At 35.2% G+C, this 22,805-nt stretch overlaps 3 protein-coding genes across 3 annotated transcripts; all 3 read right to left on the reverse strand.

Moving 5' to 3' along the window:
- Nucleotides 1-2,152: 2,152 nt before the first annotated feature.
- LOC118060613 (uncharacterized) lies at nt 2,153-3,777 on the reverse strand. The gene is made up of 2 exons (XM_035073850.2): nt 2,842-3,777; nt 2,153-2,675 (listed from the first exon to the last, which is right to left on the reverse strand). Exons 1-2 carry the CDS (start codon nt 3,749-3,751, stop codon nt 2,641-2,643), a joined length of 945 nt encoding a protein of 314 aa, XP_034929741.1. The 5' UTR covers nt 3,752-3,777; the 3' UTR covers nt 2,153-2,640.
- A 1,000-nt stretch (nt 3,778-4,777) lies between these two features.
- On the reverse strand, nt 4,778-12,306 carry LOC118060612 (pectinesterase 2). Its single transcript, XM_035073849.2, has 3 exons — nt 11,380-12,306; nt 10,686-10,968; nt 4,778-5,351 (listed from the first exon to the last, which is right to left on the reverse strand). Exons 1-3 carry the CDS (start codon nt 12,245-12,247, stop codon nt 4,943-4,945), a joined length of 1,560 nt encoding a protein of 519 aa, XP_034929740.1. The 5' UTR covers nt 12,248-12,306; the 3' UTR covers nt 4,778-4,942.
- Nucleotides 12,307-18,478: 6,172 nt separating this feature from the next.
- LOC118060611 (probable pectinesterase/pectinesterase inhibitor 33) lies at nt 18,479-20,799 on the reverse strand. Its single transcript, XM_035073848.2, has 2 exons — nt 19,821-20,799; nt 18,479-19,238 (listed from the first exon to the last, which is right to left on the reverse strand). Exons 1-2 carry the CDS (start codon nt 20,722-20,724, stop codon nt 18,544-18,546), a joined length of 1,599 nt encoding a protein of 532 aa, XP_034929739.1. The 5' UTR covers nt 20,725-20,799; the 3' UTR covers nt 18,479-18,543.
- Between the last annotated feature and the right edge of the window lie 2,006 nt (nt 20,800-22,805).

The following is a 22,805-nucleotide window of genomic DNA, read 5'->3' on the forward strand; positions in this document are numbered from 1 at the left end:
TTTATCTGTCAAATCTATATATAAAAGTATTTGTTTATGTGTAGAATTAATGGTATATATTATAGGAAGAAACAGACTTAATTCAATCACATCGGAGAATAAATTAATTACTTTTCAGTATTGATATAATCTTGATTTGATAATGATTATTACTTGGGAACATGACTAATCAACTCTCTTCACGAGGGGGGACTGGCAACTTATTAATACCTAAACATGAAGACAATATTCCCATATATAGTTTATGTAATATTTATCAGTTAATTAATATATAAAAATATAAATTCTCAAAAATGATGTAAACCTTAATTTTTTTTTTATTTGCTATCATGTGAACAGTTTTTTTTTTTTCTATATTATTATTGTACTATAAAATAAACTGTTATTCATATTCAAATACATATTGAACAGTAAAATTTTATTTTAGTTATTAAACTTTATTTCTTTACAATTTTATCAATTTAGATTATATTAACATAATTTTATGTATTGAGATTTTTTTTTTATTTTGAACGATATCATGTAGTTAAAGGATATTCCAACAATAAATTAAAAATCAATTATAAAAATATAATTTTATTTTGTAATTAAAAAAATTAAAAGAATAAGAACTAAATATAATATAAAAAAAAATAAAATAAAATAAACCTCTATATCATTTTGGCACCGAAAAACTTTGATTTGGTCATTGAAATTTTAGTTTATGTATTGTTTAGTACATGTTATTTTATCATTTTATATCTCAAACTTTAATTTTATTTTTTCATGTTTCAATTTCTATATATTAGAGTTGAAAACCATAAATGATGCCTCGTCCGTTCTTAAAAGAAAACCATCCAAGTATGCGAGCCTAGGCTTTTCAAGCTTGTTTAGACGTGAGAGCCAAGCTTTCCAGACTTAGCAGTGCTTGGACTTTTTTTTTTTTTTTACTTTTCGTTATTTTTATTTAAATTTTAACTAATATCAACCATCTTATTTAGTTTAACTTTTTAATCTTTTTAACCGTTTTTATTTTATCTTATTATGCTACAGAGGTATCATTGTAATTTGTTTGTAATTTTTCCCTCTTATATGATATAAAATAAGTTGTATTTGCATTATATATTTATAAAAATAAAAATTGTTTATACTTATCAGATAAAATGAGTGAAAGCATATTAAAATAAAAAGGAAAACTGATATAAAAAAATTGCATGTACATCTATATTATAGTTTTATTAGGAATATTAACTTTCTGTTTTAATATTTAATTAGTTTTAACAATTCTTTTTTGATTATCAGTTTATATATTATTTTTTAATTTATTTTATTAAGAATAAGCAACATCTTTCATTTTTCAATTAAAAAAATATTTATAATACCTAAAAATATATCTATAATATAGATAAATTCTTCTCCAGTATTAAAAATTAACTTAAAATTCTAGCCAGAGCCACTAAATGGGCTTAGAGATATATTTAGTCAGGTTGAACAGTGTAAAAGTCCAAGGCCCTTGAAGTAGGATGGGCTCATCAAAGCTTGTTATAATTAATATAAATTGAGCGTAGTAAATCCAACTTGCCTTCTTAATGTTTAAATTAGGCCCATCTCTCCCATGCCCACAGACACCTAAGCCTGCTAATGTACGGCATCGATCCATGATCTTCCTAAGTATGCTTTGAATGATCTAAGGCCTTCTGCAGCCAAGAGTTGTGAGTTATTTTAAATTCTTGGTTCAGGGTATGGGTTTTGTTGCACCATGAATCCATTTCATTGGAGGTGATAGTTGAGAGTTTTGGTGAAAACAGCGAGCAAAAGTTTATGAACAAAAACTTTGTAGTCATTTTTGTAGGCCTAATAACTCTTGTAATGTCAAAAGGCAAGTTTGTGACATAGATGGAAGGGACAGAATCGAAGCTAAGATGTAAGAGCAAAGATTGTGGATGCTTGTCTTATTATATATACTTTGTCTATAAAGTATGTTATTCCGGCCTTAAGAAATGACCATTTATGTTGGAATACTTAGATTGCTTGCTAAAAACCAGGCAAAAAACTTAGTGCAAGATCTGATGAACATGCGACATTTCTCAGATTCAATGGCATGAATATAGAGCTTTCTAAACTAACTATATATATATATATTAAAAAAAAAATTAAAACCATAGGGGGCCACGGCCACTACTTGCCCTAGGCCTATGGTAGTCCTGCCATTGCTTGTACCAATTGGGCATTACAGTGACAACAATATGTTTGTTTTTACGGCCCCCTCTCAAGACTTCTCTTGCTCTAATAAGGTCAAATATATGAAGATCCTCCTTTACCTAGCTATAATCATAGCCCTCTTATTTTCAACATGTATGAAAATGCAACCTCTAAAGGAAGAGAGAAACATTAGAACACATATATGAAGCTAATCCGATTAGCAACTTTAGTCATTTTAGCAACTGCTAAATCACAAAACAAAAGTTGGGTTAGGAAAATTGAGGCATTTTTATGGACATCGAAGTAGAAAAATAAAGATATGTATCACATACCTGTTAAGGTTCAATATCTTTTATCTCTGCTACCTTTAAAAATTAATGGTAGATAGACATACCTGCCTAAGGAATGATTCAATCATGAAGCGACTATATATGAACAGCTTCAGATTGGAATTCGAGGTTATAGTATGAGCCAAGAGCGCCACCATGATCGAGCTGCAGGAAAATATCAGAACTTAATTATTTAAAACGTTAGATACTAATTGATCTTCCAAATCAATACTTTTGAATAAAATTTCAGAAATAATTTTGTATTACTTTATAACATTTCATTAGAAAAACAATGAGAAGAAAGAAAATAAGGAGGAAATTCCAAACTGACCTCCATTCGAAGTAGCAAGTCTGCTGTCCAAGAAATCAAGGTATCGCTGTGTCCAATCAGAGAATGCACGAATCGGCCGTAGAGAATGGAACCGATTCCTCAGCCAATTTATGCTGTTTGTCACCTCTTCGAAGCCAAAAAAGTACTGAGCATTTTCTCCTGGAAGATCATTGTCAGATTCGTCACGCAGCTCATACCGGCAAACAGGACAAGTGTTACGCAAGTTCAACCAAGGAACAACACAATCAGAATGGTACAGATGCTTGCAGGGTAACTCCATCACGTCACCACCAACCTCAAATATCTCCTTACATACAGGACAACGCATATCGTTCATCAAATGCTGTTCTGTAACTTTCACAATTGGCAATGCTTCAATTGCTGAAACTGGTGCAGGAGGCGGTCCTGGCAGATCAGAATGATCAATCATATCTTGAGTGAGCAGATCATTCTCAGCATTACCAATATTGTCAACATTGCTTCTGTTAATAGCATTATTACTAGGTGGAACCGTAGGAGGTGGTGCCGCAATAGTGGGCCTTTGTAGGCTCGGAGGTTCAACAAACTGGAGGGTAATCCAAGGTCCGTTGGCACTTCCGGGCACCCATCTGATTCTTCTACCAGAATCAGCATCCTGCTCCCTCGTAGGAGGATCAAGCATTTGCGCCAACGAAACCAAAAACCGTGCACCTGGTGAGGACTCTAAGCCAGTTATATCAGCAAAGAACCTTGGCCTTGACACATCAAGCTCATGATTCATTGCACTATAGCAATTTGGACAAAAGATTTCTAGCCGGTTTATGGAGGTGAACCTTGAAATACTTCGGCAATTTTGACACCAGAAGAAATGAAAAGTTCTCATTCTTCTGATTCCATTGACTGTAACACGAGGGCGATTGATCAGCGACATGTTTCAGAGGGTAACAAGTTCTTGCCTTTTTTAGGTGTAGTATGATTAAATGAAGAAGGTTGTACAATCTCTTATAGGTGAGCTTGTTACATTAAACAATGGCTTTTTTGGAGGCACAGGAAGATATTCTTTTCCTCATTTCCGTTGTCTTCCTCGAACATTTTCTTCTCACTTCTTGACAAAGCAATGAATGGTTTAGAAATGGTGCAATGTATCCAAATCCCTGACTGTGAAAGACGTCAAGCTAAATCAAGCCAACAAGTTATGTTCAAAACCAATCACATGGGCTTTGCAAAAGACAAGTTTTGGAACCCACAAAAAGATTGCTTTTGGATAACTAAGCCGACAAGATTCCATGATTTATTCAAGGTATGGGATTTAAGGTAACAAATTGAATGAATTGACTTGAGTAATTAAAATAATATTGTTTTTTTTTTTTTTTAAGGAAGTTAAAATAAATTTTGATTGGCTTGTATATCAGATCAATCCACTAGACTTGACCATGTTTAACAACAATATAAAAAAGCATATAAAAAAACAAAAAACTAACACTCAAGCTTATTTAAAATACTTAATCCAAGTTAGCCCCATTTACAGGTATGGAATAGTGAGCCAGACTCATTACGGCTTCAATTCCAAAATCCTAAACCCCAAATTTGCGTTTTAATGAACAAGATTCCAAATATTTTAATTCCGTAGTTATTTCTTTGTAAGGAAATTAATTAGAGGCTTCAATAGTTTTTTTTTTTTAATAGACTTAATAAATGGAAATGGTGATTGTTTTCCCTAGTACGGCTGCTTATAATGCGATTAATCTTTAGAGGGATTTGTGTGAAAGAGTTGATTTCTGGAGGCATTTGATTATTTTTTGGAATTAAAATATTTTGGTGCTAAATTTACCATAACGGGTTTGTGGGAAAATATATTAAAGTTTGATATATTGCGTGAAAGAATAAAAGGTTAATTCCAACTCTTTCCCAGCGGTAGAATTAAAGTTCGATATCATGAACATATTTCCAATGCGATTCACGGATGAATGATCATTTTTATTGGACAAATGTCTTGAAGAAAAGAAAAGTTTTGAACTATTACAAGGGAATAAAAAAATTATGGAAATGTTGAAACAAGGAAAGAACAAGCAGACTGAAACAATCAACGGTACTGGAGGGGACTTTCAACATCATGAATTAATTAAAGTCCAGAGGTAAACGGGACACCGGTGGCTGGCAACCATGACCTTCCAGCTATGAAGTTTGCAACAGTGAATCTTGATGCTTCGGTTGCACTTGTTATAACCCTGTAACCACGCCACTTAACTCTTCCACTGGTGGAGGCTCCAGGACCAGAATTTCTGTACTCTCCATAATACAAAGTGTTTAGAGCAAAATTGCCATCCCACTCCAACCAACCCGCTGCATCCACCAAAGAATCAAGATAAGTTTGAAGAAAAACTGTACGGGAGTACTGCTTCCATGGCCTTCCTAAGAAAGTTTTGAATGAGCTAAGCACTGGTCTAAGGTCCGATGAAGCCATGACTCTTGAGTTATGGATTGAAATCCCTGTGTTTTGATTAGGGTCAGTCCTGCCTTGAGCTGTTAATGTTAGGATACTGACATGCAAACCCGACAAGACAAAAGGCTAAAATGAGAAATGAGACACACAAGAATTTACGTGGTTCACCCAATTAGGCTACGTCCACGGGCAAGTATAGAAGGATTTTACTAAGTAATGTGGGAATTACAACCTCTCTCAAATAATAGGAGAACAACTAAGAATCTCTCTATTACTAGGAGAAAACACCTCACTTACTCTCTCACAAATACCTCACAAATTTGTGGGATTATTTTCCCTCTTCACTCTCCTCTTCCTCTCTTGTTTCTCTCTTATGGTGTGTTTACAATGCTTGGATGCATTGCCTATTTATAGGCAAACATCCATACAAATACAAGGGGTAGGCAAGTGGCACAAGTTTGGCACAAGTTTGGTGCCTACAATTTGTGACTAAGGAAGGATGGCTTCACCACCATTGTTGACTCCCACCATTGTTGACTTAGGTGGTTGGTTTCACATTGGTTGGTTTCACATTCTCCCACTTGAAGACTTTGATGATTGAATCAAGTCTTCACACTTCATCATTTGTGATTCTTCTATCCTTTCAATACTTGCCATCTTCATGCTGCTTACGTTTCTGCTAGGCCACAAGAGGATCTGCACCATATATACTTATCAGTGTTGACTGGTTTGGTTAAAGCATCTGCTGGGTTTTCCTTTGTGTGAACCTTCTGAAAATCCACACTTCCATCTTCCACCACTTCGCGAACAAAGTGATACTGAACATCTATATGTTTTGTTCTTGAATGAAACGCTGGATTCCTTGCAATATGCAAGGCACTCTGACTATCACAATACAAAAGAATCTTCTCTTGTTTGTGCCCGAGCTCCTCCATAAGTTTCTTCATCCATATTGCTTCCTTACAAGCTTGTGTAGCTGCCATATACTCAGCTTCTGTTGTGGATAACGCTACAACAGTCTGAAGTTTAGAGACCCAGCTCACAGCTCCTCCTGCAATTATGAACACATAGCCTGTAGTGGATTTTCTTTTCTCAAGGTCACCAGCAAAATCTGAGTCAACATAACCTTTGATAGTAAATTCTGATCCTCCATAACATAATGCGGCATCTGAGGTACCCTTGATGTATCTCAAGATCCTCTTAATAGTATTCCAATGCTCTCTACCAGGATTTGCCATGTATCGACTAGTTGCTCCCACTGCTTGTGCAATGTCTGGCCTTGTACATATCATGGCAAACATTAAACTTCCCACTGCTGATGCATACGGTACTCGAGACATCTCCATCCTCTCTGCTTCATTGCTAGGAGACATACTTGAGGATAATTTGAAGTTAACAGGAAGTGGGGTGGAAATTGGCTTACAATCTTGCATGTTGAAGCGTCGCAAGATCTTCTTTAAATAATTCTTCTGAGAAAGCCAAATCTTCCTCTTACTTCTGTCTCGGTGAATTTGCATCCCTAGAATCTTGTTTGCTGGTCCCAAGTCCTTCATATCAAACTCCCTAGCCAACTGTGCCTTCAATTCTTGGACTCGATCTTTGTTGGGGCCTATTACCAACATGTCATCCACGTACAACAACAGAATGATGAAAACATCATTTTCTTCAAACCTCTTGTAATACGTACAATGGTCTGAACTAAGTCTGTTGTACCCAAGGCTAATTATGAAGGAATCAAATCTCTGTACCAACACCTCGGCGCCTGTTTGAGACCGTATAGAGATTTGTTCAACCTGCAAACCAAGTTCTCCTTGCCTGTTTCAGCAAAACCCTCTGGTTGGAGCATATAAATTTCTTCTTCAAGTTCTCCATGAAGAAATGCAGTTTTCACATCTAACTGCTCTAAGTGAAGATCAAATATAGCACACATTGCCAAGACTACTCTGATTGTAGTAAGTCGTACCACCGGAGAAAATATCTCATTGAAGTCTATTCCTTCTTTCTGAGCATATCCTTTCACCACCAATCTTGCACGATACCGCTCCACTTGATCATTTCCATCACGCTTTATCTTGTAAACCCATTTGTTGCCAATGGCCTTTCTTCCTTGTGGTAGCGGAACAAGATCCCAAGTGTTTATTCTTGTGCAGAGCTTCAATCTCCTCTTGCATTGCTGTCATCCACATAGATACATCTGTGCTTTTGATAGCCTCATGGAAAGTTGATGGCTCTCCATCCTCTGTTAGAAGACAGTATGCAATGTTGCTCTCAGTAACATATTCTGAGTGCCAAGCCGGTGGTCTTCTTTCACGAGTTGACCGTCGAACTTCAGGAGTTTCAGACTCTATTTGTTCTTGTTCTTCATGCTCTGGTACAGCTTCAGAAGAAGTATGATTCTGAGTATTTTCCATCTGGACTTCTGTAGTCTCCTTTAAAATGCTATTATTTTCTTTCATTTGCATTTTATCTTCTGCAAAATATGACATCTCTACTAATGACTACCTTGTGGGCAGTGGGATCCCACAAGCGATACCCTTCACTCCATCAGCATACCCCAAGAATACACATTTTCTGGATTTTGAATCCAGCTTACTGACCTCTTGAGTATTGTACATCACGTACACAGGACTTCCAAATATATGCAATCGAGAATAATCAGCTGGCTTTCCAGTCCACATCTCCATCGGTGTCTTCAACTCAATTGCAGTAGACGGAGATCGATTTATTACATAACAGGCGGTATTGACTGCTTCTGCCCAGAATGACTTTTCTAGACCTGCAGCCTTCAACATTGCTCTTGTTCTTTCCAATAGAGTTCTGTTCATCCGCTCTGCCACTCCATTTTGTTGTGGAGTGTATGCCGTTGTGAACTGCCTTTTGATACCTTCATGTTGACAGAAGTTATCAAATTCATCACTGGTATATTCTCCTCCATTGTCAGTCCTCAAACACTTGATCTTCTTTTCAGATTCAAGTTCTACCCGCGCTTTGAAGGTTTTAAAAACTACGAACACATCTGCCTTCCTTCTAATCGGATTACACCCAACATCTCCTAGAGAAGTCATCTATGAATGATACAAAGTATCTTGCTCCTCCCAAGGATACAACCGGTGCTTGCCAAACATCAGAGTGAATCAGGTCTAAGATGCATTTGCTCTTAGTTGTTGACGTGCCAAACTTCAACCTATGTTGTTTGCTTTGTAACACAGTGCTCACAAAAGGGTAAAGTAACCTTTGTAAGCCCAGGGAGTAACTTCTGATCAGAGAGAACCTTTAAACCTTTCTCTGACATGTGGCCTAGTTTTTGATGCCACATCATCGTCTTCTCTTCTGCAGGACTAGCTGATGCGATTGATGCTTCTGCCCCATGATGCGTTTTCTCCCATTAATACAAACATGTTAGCAACTGTCTTTCTTGCCTTTAAAACCACCAGCGCGCCTTTGACAATTTTCATGATTCCATTGTCTGTTCGGATCTTACAGCCAAGACTATCAAATTGTCCTACGGACAAAAGATTCTTCTTTAAGTCTTTCACATGTCGCACTCCTGAAATAGTACGAATTAAGCCATCATACATCTTCAATTTGATGGTGCCAATGCCAGAAATCTCTACAGCATGATTATCACCCATGAACACTGTACCTCCAGAGATAGGTTCATATGTATGGAACCAATCTCGTCTAGGGGTCATATGCCATGTTGCTCCTGAATCCATAAGCCAGACCTCAGTGAGCTCTTCTCTATCTGTAGAGCTTGTTGCTGCTTCACTATATAAAATCTCTCCATCTTCTGAGGTGCTTGCAAACACATCCTTGAGGTCTTGATGACTCTGCAGTATTCTCTATACCCTTTTTAAACCAACAATCCTTTTTGAAGTGCCCTTTTCTGCCACAGTTGTAGCATTTCATAGCCTTCTTACTTCTTGATTTAGACCTCCCCTGCCTTTGACTCCCACTGGAGCCACGCTCCGTTGATCTTCCTCTTGACACCAATAATGCCTCTGCTTGGTTTGAACTGTTTCTGTCTCCTTTGTTTTTGCGCCTATTTTCTTCTTCCAAGATAGCGGCTGCAACATCATCGAAGACTAAATAGTCTGAGAGGATATTATTGGTCAAGTTGATAATGAGCTGATCATACGAATCAGGAAGACTTTGAAGTAGAAGCTCTGCACGTTCATTTTCCTCTATTTGCTGACCCAACGTAGTGAGTTGTGAAAATAGAGTTCTTATTGTGTTGATGTGGTCAGTCACCGACGTGGTTTCTGCCATTCGAAGGGTATAAAGTCTCCGCTTTAAGAAAATCTTAGTGTGCAAAGACTTGGACTCGTATAACTTTGTTAGAGTCTCCCATATCTCCTTAGCTGTTTTCTTCTCCGCCACACTTGATAATACTTCATCAGCTAATGCTAAATGTATGTTAGCAATAGCATTGCCATCCATCTCATTCCATTTTGCATTATCAGTGATCTCCGCGGGCCGATCCCCAATTGCTGCCAAGCAATTGTCTTTCCTCAAGATTGCCTTGATTCTCATTTTCCACAGTGAGAAATTACTCCCCTTGAACCTCTCAATCTCGTACTTTGCTGCCATTGTATTCACCGAGATCTATTCAGCTATCACCGTTTCACAGATCTGTAACGTATATAGAAATAGTATCGTGTGAATAATACTTCACTAAGTAAGTTCCCAGGAAAGATTGGAGGGGTCACAAACGGTCCCGCTTAAAACCCAATCTCCTTAGACAGAACTTCCTAGACTGTATTTAATCACCGCACTGACTTTCTATATACGCCAACAGTAACGAAAGTGAACAGTACCGTATGGGTGAATAGTGCTGTATAGGTGAATAGTGCCGTATACGTGAATAGTGACCGTATACACGAATAACTTTTGTGTGTTAACAACACCAACCAAGAAGGCTCTGATACCACTGTTAGGATACTGACATGCAAACCCGACAAGACAAAAGGCTAAAATGAGAAATGAGACACACAAGAATTTACGTGGTTCACCCAATTAGGCTACGTCCACGGGCAAGTATAGAAGGATTTTACTAAGTAATGTGGGAATTACAACCTCTCTCAAATAATAGGAGAACAACTAAGAATCTCTCTATTACTAGGAGAAAACACCTCACTTACTCTCTCACAAATACCTCACAAATTTGTGGGATTATTTTCCCTCTTCACTCTCCTCTTCCTCTCTTGTTTCTCTCTTATGGTGTGTTTACAATGCTTGGATGCATTGCCTATTTATAGGCAAACATCCATACAAATACAAGGGGTAGGCAAGTGGCACAAGTTTGGCACAAGTTTGGTGCCTACAATTTGTGACTAAGGAAGGATGGCTTCACCACCATTGTTGACTCCCACCATTGTTGACTTAGGTGGTTGGTTTCACATTGGTTGGTTTCACAGTTAATACGTTCTTTTGCTTATCCATCGGCCTTCTTGCATATATCATGCAGTTTTGTAAGACCACAGCTGCATTTCCAAAAATGAAATCTACAGTGCCATAGATGTCGCATTCCTTGTAGAATTGCCTTTGAGAGTGGACATACAAGGTGTCTTGGTAACCTTCGAAGCCGCAGCGGTAGAAGACAGAGAGATCAGCGCCTGATCGGAGGGCCACAGCCTGGTGGTTTTGTGGACCAGCTGTGTTGCGGAATGTGATGCCACGAGCAATGAATCCACCCCCAGTCACGGCTGAAAATTCATGAAAATTTATAAGAGTGTACTTTTGGATTACACATATTATATGCCAAATTAATGTTGCAAAGGAAAATAAAACTAGAGGTTCTAAGATATAAAACTTGTTCGCTGAATTTTTTTAATTAATTATAATGCTTATCCTTTGTTCAACATGTATTATATTTTAAAATATATAAAATTATTTTAAAATTTTATTTAATAATTTAAATTTTTTAGTTAAAACATGTATAGACATTTTCTTCTTAATTTAGGGGAAAAGAATAGAAAACTTGTCAATTTGGCAAACGTTTTTATTTCCCTTGTAGATAGAAAAATGATAAATTTGAACCTTTTCAGTAATTTATCAGAACTTCCTAAAACATTGAAAGGTAAAAGAAGATAAAGGAGAGGGTGCATAAAGCTTACCAACAGTTGCAGAATTGAAAGTAGTAGAACCTCCTCCAACACTTCGACTACCGGTGATGATGGTATTTTTCAAACCATCACCAACAAGCATAATATTCTTTAAGTTCTTGCCAATATCAAGATTTTCTCTGTAAACCCCACTCTTAATACGAATAACAAACCTCCCACTCCCACTTCTCTTCGCTGCCGCGTCGAGTGCTGCCTTTATGGTGCGGTGATTCCCCGAACCATCTTGAGCCACCACAAGATTCGAAGTTGATGAAGATGCCTGCAAGAGCTTTCTATCACCTGTTTTAACCCAACTTGGAAAACCATCATTATAAGTTTGAGGAGGATTCGACGAGGCATTGTCTTTTAAAGCCAAGGAGTTGCGAATTAGCTTTGAAACATTGTTAGACATGAGAGGCAGCATGAAGTCTGAAACCCCAAAATCCTTGAACCCTGCCTTGCAAGTTTCAAGATTGGTTAAAGCAGTGCTAAGCCAAGTTTGAGCATCAAAATCGGTGCATTTTGTGTTGGAGTCAAGGGTGTGGTTGAGTTCAACAATGGTGTCCTCATAGAGCCCTAAGCAGTCAGCCCATGCAGCCCTCTCTTTCTCATCGCGGCATTTTGACCCTAGCCCTTTGTTGTGACTTAGAGCAGTATGAGCACGTTGCATGGATAATTCGATTGCCAGTTTACGAAAGTCAGATTTTTGCTGAGGTGCAAAGTGTTTTGGGTTTTGCTTCATGAAGTATTTGCATGGTTCAGGGTTTGGGGTTTTGTTGCACCAATAATCTATCTGATGATCATGATTAGAGGCAGTAGAGGATGAAAGCAACGAGCAAAAGCATATGAGCAAAAGAGATATAAAAAGCTTTGTGGCCATTTTGGGAGGCCTAATAATTGTTGGAATTTGAAGATATATATCAAGGTTGTGGTGATCAAGGCTGTGGATGTGGTTCTTTATATAGGCTAAGGAAGGTTGAATTTCTTATGTCAGGGTAATTAAGCCTGGTGACAACTAACTGTTGGCCAGGTTTGAACTTTATTGAAAATAAAAATTCAAATGATAAATAAGCTAATATATAAAAACATAGATTCTCTACTCTTGTCTTAGTAATACTTTTGTCTTAAAAAGAATATATGTTATCCTCTTTCACAAATATACATATTTGGTCAAACCCAACTTATATGACGTAGTCAAAGAGAGACTTTTTTTTTTTTTTTTTTTTTTTTTTTATGGATGGCGCCACTTGCATGGATTTAGTTAATTTCCATGCAATTAAGTTCATAAGAGAGCACATTTTCCTTTGCTGGCTAAGAACTTGTCTTTCCACTTTTGATGTCTATTTTCCTCTCTTTTGATTTAGTTTGTTAATTCCCAATGATTGTAATTTAAGGACAAGATTAAAACCAATTTATAGTATAAGAACACACAATTTAAATTCTACTCGGAAAACTTCACATGGAAAAGGATGCAAATTTTCAATATGTATTGCGGTAATTAAGTTTAAATTACAGAATTAATCACTCAATATGGGGATCCAAATTTTCAAATAAATTCATAAAACTATGTCTCTAGATTATCAAAATACAATTCAAGCACAGGGGGAAACTTTGCTGAAAATTATTCATGCATCTTTTACTATTCTCTTAAACGCTTTCCGTCTTCTATATGCGTGTACCAAGTATCTTTGCTCCCTTTTTGAACCATAAAAGAAAAGGAAGAAAATCTATATCTCTTCTTGTATGGGTAGCCATCCTAATTGAATTATTACTCTAGGAATTAGGACGCATTAATTTGACCTGCAGGTAGCGTGGAAATTTCACCCATAAGTGAAGACTGATAAAAAAAATAAAAATAAAATAAAATACATGACGTGCCCATGGTATTCTCTTGAAGAATATAGCATGCTTCACTTTTGTATGTTGTTGTTGACCTTGAACTCCTCTAGTTTAACAGGCAGCTACACCAGTGAACGCGTTATAGAGATAAATCAAAGGCATATAATTATTGATTCAATGGCATGCAAACAAATCTTGCTAAGACTCCATGTAAATAGATGGCCAAGTACTTAATTATAGACGGTAAATTGTGGGATTTACACATTTTAAATATTTGATTGGATTTAATTATAATGATTATATCAGTTTTTTTTCCCGGAAATCTTTCAGATTTATATGTCTCGAGTGTAACATATTATTCAAAAAATAATTTTGATTATTGAATAATTGAATGAGTATTCAATGATTTTCATACTTCTAATTATGTAAATAAAATAAAAATAAAGTCATCTTCTACTTCTTTTCTCTCTTTTCTTTTAAATTTATTTATCAAGTTAATAAATTCTATTTTTGGCCATGACATCCCACAGGTTGAGCCAATCAGCTGATATTGTACTAATCACCTTTGCTCTTGAGAAATTATCTCTAAACCTCCATGAATTATTAGAACGAAGACCGCAACAATTGAACCCAGTTACGGGTCTATCCATTGTTTTGTTTTTGTTTATATATATATATATATAAAGAAAATATTTGAATATAAAACCTTTTTTTTTTGGAAAACAATAATATCAATCAACTTATCGGCACAGATCTAACTACATGCATCTATGGGCATGGTTGCTATTTCTAGATGCTTATCTCATAAGAGAAATATAATCATAAAAAAAGAGAGAAATCATATCTGGTTTTCTCGAAAAAAAACGATAAGAATTCTCTATACTGTTTTTTATTTTTTTTTCCTTTATTTTTATATGTATAACTCTTTTCCATACTATAAGTATTATTCAATTAATCCTGATAATTAATTCTAAAAGAGTGTAACTCAATTAATTAGATTTTAAATTGATTTTTTAAAAAATTACTAATTCAAGTTCTATAAATTTTAAAAATTATTAATTAAAACACACAAAAACTTAATATTTATGTTATTAAAATACGAACATCAAAAAATTTCCCAACAATGATTTTTTTTGTTTTGTTTTTGGAATGAGATATGATGAGTAATCTAAGGCTATAAGTAAACAACGAGGGAGATTTGTACACGTATGCAAAACATGTAGCCGAGAATTACTAGTACTTTTGGGCAGGTGTGGCGCCAGCTTCGTGAGCTTCCCGATGGAGAGTACTGGTTAGACATTATAATATTAAAGTTAGGACAACTAAATTCTTTACTCACGTGCCAAAATAATTGAAGATTCAAAAAGCTTGACCTTGTGAGATATCACCATCTCAAAAGTCATAACGAAATCGAGCACGGAACAGGCAGCTGTCTCATTGAGGTTTTTTTTTTTTTTTTTTTTTTTTTTTTTTTTTTTTTTTAATATTGAAAATCATGCCGGAAAAAAATGAAGGGATAAATTATGTAGTTGATGAGATTTGCTTCTTCTCTGAATTCAAGTTTTAAGATAAAAATCTAAGAATATTAATTTATTCACTTAGTTAATACACTTAATTGATGTAAAAATATACTCTTAAAATCATTAAATATTTTTAATTTTGATAGAAACTGGTTCAGAAAAAAATATTAATTGTTGATTATTTATTCCATGTTCTCCATGTAGACCAAGCTCAATACTTTAGACAGCATGCATTTCTACGAGGGAGGTAAGTTTTTGGGTTAGAGTAGGCCATAATCTATGAAAATTTTGCATGTTCATGACTTCATGAAGATATGGTTGAAATTAATATTTAATTGATTGGTGCAGTGAATCTGTGTTCCTAAATTGTGTATAAGTTTGATGTTTTACAGTGTTTTATACTCTCTTACTATTAAATGTTGCTCTACTTATATAAATAAATATTATGACTAATTTATTGTTTGAGCCTCTTATTCTTATATATTAGAAACTTGAATCTTAACACCTTTCTTTTCTTTCCTTATGGATCCAACATAAAATCATAACAACATAGCTCCCACCACCATTGTTGTCCTTGGTTCAGTTCTCTCATTCATTCTCACCCATAGTATCTGCATCGGCGTTGTCTTCCTTTTTTTTTGTTGAATCTGCTAGTGGTTCTTTTGAAAATAAGGGTGAAAATAAAAAAAAAATTAAAAGTTTAATGATCAATTGAGGGTTAATTTGTATAAATCCAAGATCAAGGATCAAAATAAAAAAAAAGTGTTAAAATTTGGGGCTGATATTGATGTTTAGTAAGGGCAAAATTGCATAAAATTAGAAGTACGAGGTCAATTACGGATGCAATTTGAAGAAATTAAAAGTCAAAGGACTAAATTGAACTTTGATCAAATCCCTAAATTAAACACTAAAATCAAAATGATGTTGTTTTGACAAAAAGAAAAAAGAAACCAAACGACAAGTTGTCTGATTATTGTTCATCACCCCTACCTTTTGCCCAAAAAATCGCTTGGATAGATACCTTTCCAGAGTATTTAATGCTTTGTCTATCAACCAAACTGAATAATCCATATACCACTATGGTGACCTGACATTGTATTACACCCCAGAATAGGTCTCGTTGTCTGGTTGCCTCAATAGTTGTTGCGACACCGCTCCAAAGTAACCAACTTGACTAGCCTTTAGCAACCATTTTTCATAGACCATGATGACACATTTAAGCCAATGATTAAGATCATTCTCAATTGAATCAAGAGCTAAGATTTATTCTTAACAAAGACAAAATACCCCTCTTCCACCCCTTATAAATAAAGGTGGATTCCAAATTGGAAAACAAGAAATTCTGGTATAAAATTGACAAAAAACCAGCTTTTCCCTTATGATTTTCACCAACCTTTTCTCTTTTCCTCTGCCGTACCTTCGTCATCGTTGCCATCACCAAAAACACATTGGACTTCCCAGCATCACTAGAAACACCACCAACAACTCTTTTACTCCAGCCAGATGAGCCTTCTTCTTTCCCTAAAAAAAAACCCTAGATCTATTTCTACCAAACTAGCCGCCACTGCATTTTTCTCTCCTTCACCACAAAACCCTTTCAGCATAACCTAAAAACATTTAGATCCCCACAACACAACCCCCACAATCTTTAACCTCCATCCATAACCTTACCACAAAAAAAAAAACCACCTGACCCTGGTCCTAAACACCAATACCCAACCTCTTCCCTCCATTACCAACCATTGATCCACAACTAAAACATCGCCCCCCGATCTCTCCTCCATCTCCTAACCTAAAAAACCAACCATCACTTTTCTTCTCCATTTGAGTGGCTGCCCATAACCCTCTCAACTTCAACACTACCAGTGATAGTGGGTTTTCCTAAAAAAACACCAGCTTCTTCATCTCTTTCAACCAGCCTCTAGTAGTAGCCCACACATAGCAGGGCCCATAGATCCAACAACTCTCCTTTTGATTTCAATCATGGTCATCAACATCACAGCTCATCGCTGCCACTAATAGTAGTAGAAACACAGTCACGCCAGTGGCCTCTTGATCTTACCACCAGCTATCTGAAACAAAGAAGAAGAAAGTGAAACCAAAATAAAAAAACAAATATGTTTAAAGGAAAAAAAATGAAAAGCAAAAAACAAACTGCTTGTGGAAGTTATTTTTGCAGATAACAATGATCTTCACCGCCGGCCTAGGGAGAAAGAAAGGAAAAGGAGATTGAAGCTTTGGAAGGCCAGATCTCACTCCTCAAAAGGCGTGGAGGAACATTGTCAGCGTAGTAGTGGAGAGGAGACCGTGAGGCTTTAGATCTAGTAGCCCACCATCCTCGAGTAGCTTCGACGAGTGCATCCACGTGTCGACAATGGTTGTGGCTTGTGGTACACACACCACCATTGTCCCAACGACCCTTTTGACCTGATTGCAGTAGCTCCTGGATATGCTAAACTCCTCAAGATGTTGATTCATTACCTCGAATTATTTTTTGACAAATTGCTATAATGTTGTGGAATTTGAGACATCTTTATTGTTTTTGTATAATATTTGGACTGTTTGGACCCTATCGATTTGAATTGATTTATGTTTTTGATTTGATAATTTATGGTGGATGGTGTGTTTACTTTTTGGAGTGATTTTTTTTTAATTCATGGTTTATGTTTGGGTTTGGTGTTTGCTTGACTTTGAGTTGATATCAAATAGCAAATAATTTGTTTTTTTAAATTGATATCTTATTTGATTTAAAACATATTATTGTATTTTGTCGAATGCCACTTTAGTCAAAATTTCAAAAGTCTTATGACAATTTTGCAATCTATTTTGATTTCCTCACTTTTGTTTTCACCTTTTCATATTTAATATTTGAAATTGTGACCTACACGCGATGTGGTTTTCGGTATTAAACTAATTGGTTCCCTCCTATAAAAAAAAACAATAAAAAAATCTTTCCTTTAAAAAATACAATTTCCATATTAATTTGCATATGGTCAAGTCTCTTAAAAATAGATTATATATGCATATTTTCCCTATATAAAAAAATCATAAAAAAAAATAATTTTTACTTTGCGTGCAGTTTTTGGATTTAGTAACTAGTTTATTAAAATCATGAGAGCTTAGCTTATATTTCAAAAAATACCAAAATATTATTTTCTTTTCTTTTAGTATCCAAGATTATAAGCTTATACGTAAAACATATTCTCGATATTAGATGAAAAGGTAGTCCATTTTGTTTTTAATTATATTGACATTAGAACATTTAGGTTTTTAAACGAATAAGATAAGGATTTCCTTACTGATGAGGATATTTTTTTAGGCATAGACAAACCAACGATTAGAAAAAATAACAATACCTTAGTTTACATCAGACAAATGAACAATGAAGCTTACCTCAAGTAAGACATATTAGAGGTGCTAATATCTTTCCCTTATGCAATCAATTTCTTTACTTGAATTCTGAGATCGATTAAGGTTTCTATTGAAAAAAATATTAGGTGACGACTCTCATTCTCTATTTTTCTTGTTCTTTCTTCCCATACCTTTTCTCCCACACCATTCTTGATCCAGAAGGATAATCAACACAATATTGTTTATATTCGACACTTTAGATAGAAAAAAATTATTGTACTTTATTTTCTTTAATAAAATTTGACACATTCACCGAAGAAAAACAAATAATTGTATTTTCTTTTCTAGTTGCTCCAGTCAAGTAAATAATATTTATAAATTAACTTGTACATTCAGTGTGTTAAAATGTACAAAAAAAAAATTGAATTGCGAAATAAATACAGTGACAAATACCACAGCATAATGGTCAAAGGTCAGAAGTAAATGGGACTGTGGTTGCTGGCAACCATGAATTTCCAGCGATGAGGTTTCTAACAGTGAAACGTGAGGCCACACTAGGGCTAGTTATAACATGATATCCTTTCCAAGCAACCCTCGTTTTGGTCGAAGAGCCAGGCCCATAATTTTTATACTCTCCATAATACAATGTGTCTTGAGCAAAGTTAGTACGTTGCCATGGTGACCAACCTGATGGATTAATAAAACTATCAATGTAAGTTTGAAGAATAACAGTCCTAGAATATTGCATCCATGGCCTCCCCAAGTATGTTTCAAATGCTCCAACTACCGGCTTCAGGTCAGGCGCCGGTAGAATTTGCGAATTATGGATAGAAATTCCGGTGTTTTGGAAAGGGTCATTACGGCCTTGTGCTGTTATCATATTTGCTTGACCATTTAAAGGCCTCCTCGCAAAAATAATAGAATTTTGGAACACGACTGCTGCATTTCCAAAGATGAAGTCTATGGTGCCATAGATGTAGCATTCTCTATAGAATTGCCTTTGAGAGTGGACAAAAAGGGTGTCTTGATATCCTTGAAAGGAGCATCGATAAAAGACTGAGAGATCTGAGGCTGATCGGAGCGCAACTGCTTGACCCTTTAGCGGACCTGCCGCGTTTATGAAGCTAATGCCACGAGCCACAAAGCGAAGGCCATCAATACCTACAAATCAATATTTAGCTAAATTAGGCTTTTTTTCTTTAGCTTAGTGGACAAGTAAATAATGGAGCACAACCGCAAGTTATCACTCCAGTTAAAGGTATTGAAAAACTTGGATCATGTTATAATTAAAATCATGTCTAACATCATTTCAAACAATTAAATTAATTGCCGAAAAATATATAGAATTACTTGTAATGGTTTTTGTTAGAATTAAAAGCTAAAAAAAAGGCAAAATCATGGATATTTGATTGAGAATCAAGACATCTCTAGCTAAAATATGTATAATTACTATATCCATTCTTTATTATGAAATCGTAGCTTTTAAGGGAAGAGAGCAAAACATTAAAAAATTAGACATTATACGTACATGAACAATTCAGCAATTGCCTATTTAATTATTAACTCTATGAATTCCTCACCCAAACATTCCTAAACCAACAGAGCTTCATTCTTCTCCCTTTCTGTTCATCTCAATCAAAATTATTGGTCCTCGAAAATATATTTGACCGTATGTTAATACTAAAATTAACTCGATAGAAGGATAGCGGATAAATTCAAGCATGAAAAGATACAATTTCTTACCAGCGGTTGCAGAGCTATAAGTTGTATAACCAGCCCCAACACTCCGGCTACTTGTAATTATAGTGTTTCTCAATCCATCTCCGACCAGCCAAATATTGTTGCTGTTAACTCCAACTTCAATATTCTCCCTGTAAACTCCTCTTTTTACATATATAATAAACCTAGTTCCGAACATCCTCTTTGAGGCTGCATCGATAGCTGCCTGAATAGTCCTAAAATTCCCTAAACCACTTTTTGACACGACTAGATTCGCCTTTGCTGCTATTGATGTAGATTGCAATAGCCGTCTGTTTTGCTTCGAGAACCAGCTAGGAAAGAACCCTTGTGTGTTATTATCTTCAGTTGCAAGCAAACCCCCATTGATAGCCAGAGTATTGCTAATGAGCTCAGACAAGTTTTTCGACGCGGCTGGCATCGTAAAATCTGTCACATTAAGGTCCAAGGACCCGGTTCGGCATGTTTGGATGTTGGTTAGAGCCGTGCTTAGCCATGTTTGTGCATCAAGATCTGTACACGGAAGCCTCTTCGTTTCTAAACCAATTAGGGTGCGGTTAAGTTGAAGAATGGCATTAGAGTGAAGTTTCAAACAATCCGACCATACAGCTCTTTGGTTCTGGTTCTCACAATTCTGTTTGAATTGTGAGACCTGACCTTGTGCAGTAAGGGCGCTCTCAAGGGCTAACTGGACAGACATTATCCGAAATTGGGACCTATGTTTGGGAGAAAAATGACGGTGGCTATGGCTCATGTAGTACATGCATGGTGAAGGGTGTGGTGTGTGGTTGCACCACCAAGTTATGTCGGCTTCGGTGCTCTTTGATGCTGCAAATGAGAGCATTGAAGAGAAGAACATCAATGTTGCAAATAGCCTAACCTTGGTTGACATGATTGTGCTTCGTTTCATTCTTTCTGATTTGGATCTTGAGGCTCTTAAGGGTCATATATAACAGCTTGTTAGCAGAGGGTCTCTTGATTATTTGAAAGTTCGCAGAGTAATATTCCATATATATGAAAATGCAAGATAACATGTTGAGTACTCCACTCCATGTTGTCTTTGCTTAGTGCACAAACGAACATTAATACTTCTTTTGCGTAAATAACTATTTCTGCATACAATATCAATTAAAGTTAAGCAAGAGGCAAGAGACAAGACATGAGCTAACTATTTGTTAAAGAGCAATGTTATTAAAGTCATACAGTACGGTATGACAACTCAACTCAAGGAACGTGTTAGATGAATCAATCTAGATTAATTAAGTAATTAAAAAAATATTATTTTAATTTTATTTTTTTAAAGTTAAATGAAGTTCTAATCAAGTTTATAAATTCATTATCAAAGAGATTAAGTCATATCAAATTAATTTTTATTTTATTTTTTAAAAATTTAAACTAAATTATATATTAAATTGATCTGCTGAGCTAAATTGAGTTTAATAAAAATATTGAATAAGATAAATTATTTTTAGTTTATCTTGAAAATATTTTTCTTCATCAGATCTTAAATAGATTTTACATATTCTAAATCATACATTCATTAAAAATAATAATAAAAAAAAAATCCTCAGTACAGTGTTGGTATGTTGGTACAATAATTTAACTACATATAGTATCAGATTTCACAACATATTGTGATCAAATCTCTTTGTTATCATTACAACCTTGACAGAAGTTATTATAAAAAATAAAAAATAAAAACGTTGACAAAAGTGCAGAGGATTGCCCTCTTTCTGGGTTAATTACGTAATGCATAGAATAATAAGCAGGCCAATTAAAGCAGATCGGTGATTATTACGAAGAGAAGACATGTCATGCTTGCAAGAGAAAACGTATTTTGCCATGAAATCAGCTTGAATTATATTCGTAATTAAATAAATAAATTCTTATTTTGTCAATGCTTTAGCTGCTGTTCCGCTTTATGTGATTTAATTAAGCTTTGAATTACATATATAAACCAAGTTTTTGTAAAGGTTGTAATGATAACAAAGAAGAATAAACATTAATTATTCTTTGTTGTATATATTTATTTATAATACTTCTTAAGTACAGCGGAAGTAAAAGTTCCTTCAAAAGGAAGAAATAATTTTATTCAACTATATATATATTACTCGAACAGTTCTGATGATCAAAGATCCATAAAAAAATATGAATGAACATGTCCTTTCTAGATTGTAGGGCAAGCCAGATTTCTTTAATAATTTAATCATGAAAATTATGAATTTTCCATAGCTAGCAAGCATTAATATTGATCGTACTTTGAAAGCTCAGAATTGCAAGTGATTTTCACTTGTCCCTCGATCGACCTGAAAGCTCAAAGATAGAACATAAAAAAATATTAATGGGTATATTGATCAAAAGATTGGTGCAACATAACATGATCAATCTCAATGTTTTTATCGCTCTAGCTATAGATGGTATTCAAATTTTATTTTTTTGGTTTTAAATATTTTTTATAATTATTAATATTTACACCATAAGATAGAAGAGAGAAATAAGAGAAATGTAATTAAGAAAATATATTCTCATTATTTTTATGTTATCGGCCTTGTTTGCCCAGCCCACAAATTAATTATGGCAATTTTTACCATTTCAACATTATTTTTATAATTGGAGCAAAACTCAATCTTTTAAGAGCTAAGTCAGACCCAATAATTTTTCCAGGACCTGACCCAGCCCAGCCTAGCTATTAGGGCAAATCTTAAACCTAAGCTCGACCCAAATACTTTCCGAGGTCCTTTTGTAGTAGTAGAACCACTAATGTGACAGAGTGATCTTGCAAACACCTCGGAAGTATTTTTTGAGAAGTTTTTTGCACCAACTTTTTGTCCTGAAGCTGCACAAAACCTATTCAAACACTCTAGATCAGTCAAGTTAATGATTGATCGACTAAATTACTCATGTTTAACTAGATCAACATCCATCTTGGTCTCAAAGAAAACTTGAACCAGTTCTATCAATGAATCAACATGCACAGGCGGTCCAAATTTA

Source organism: Populus alba, chromosome 12 (genome assembly GCF_005239225.2).
Source record: "Populus alba chromosome 12, ASM523922v2, whole genome shotgun sequence".
NCBI lineage: Eukaryota > Viridiplantae > Streptophyta > Magnoliopsida > Malpighiales > Salicaceae > Populus > Populus alba.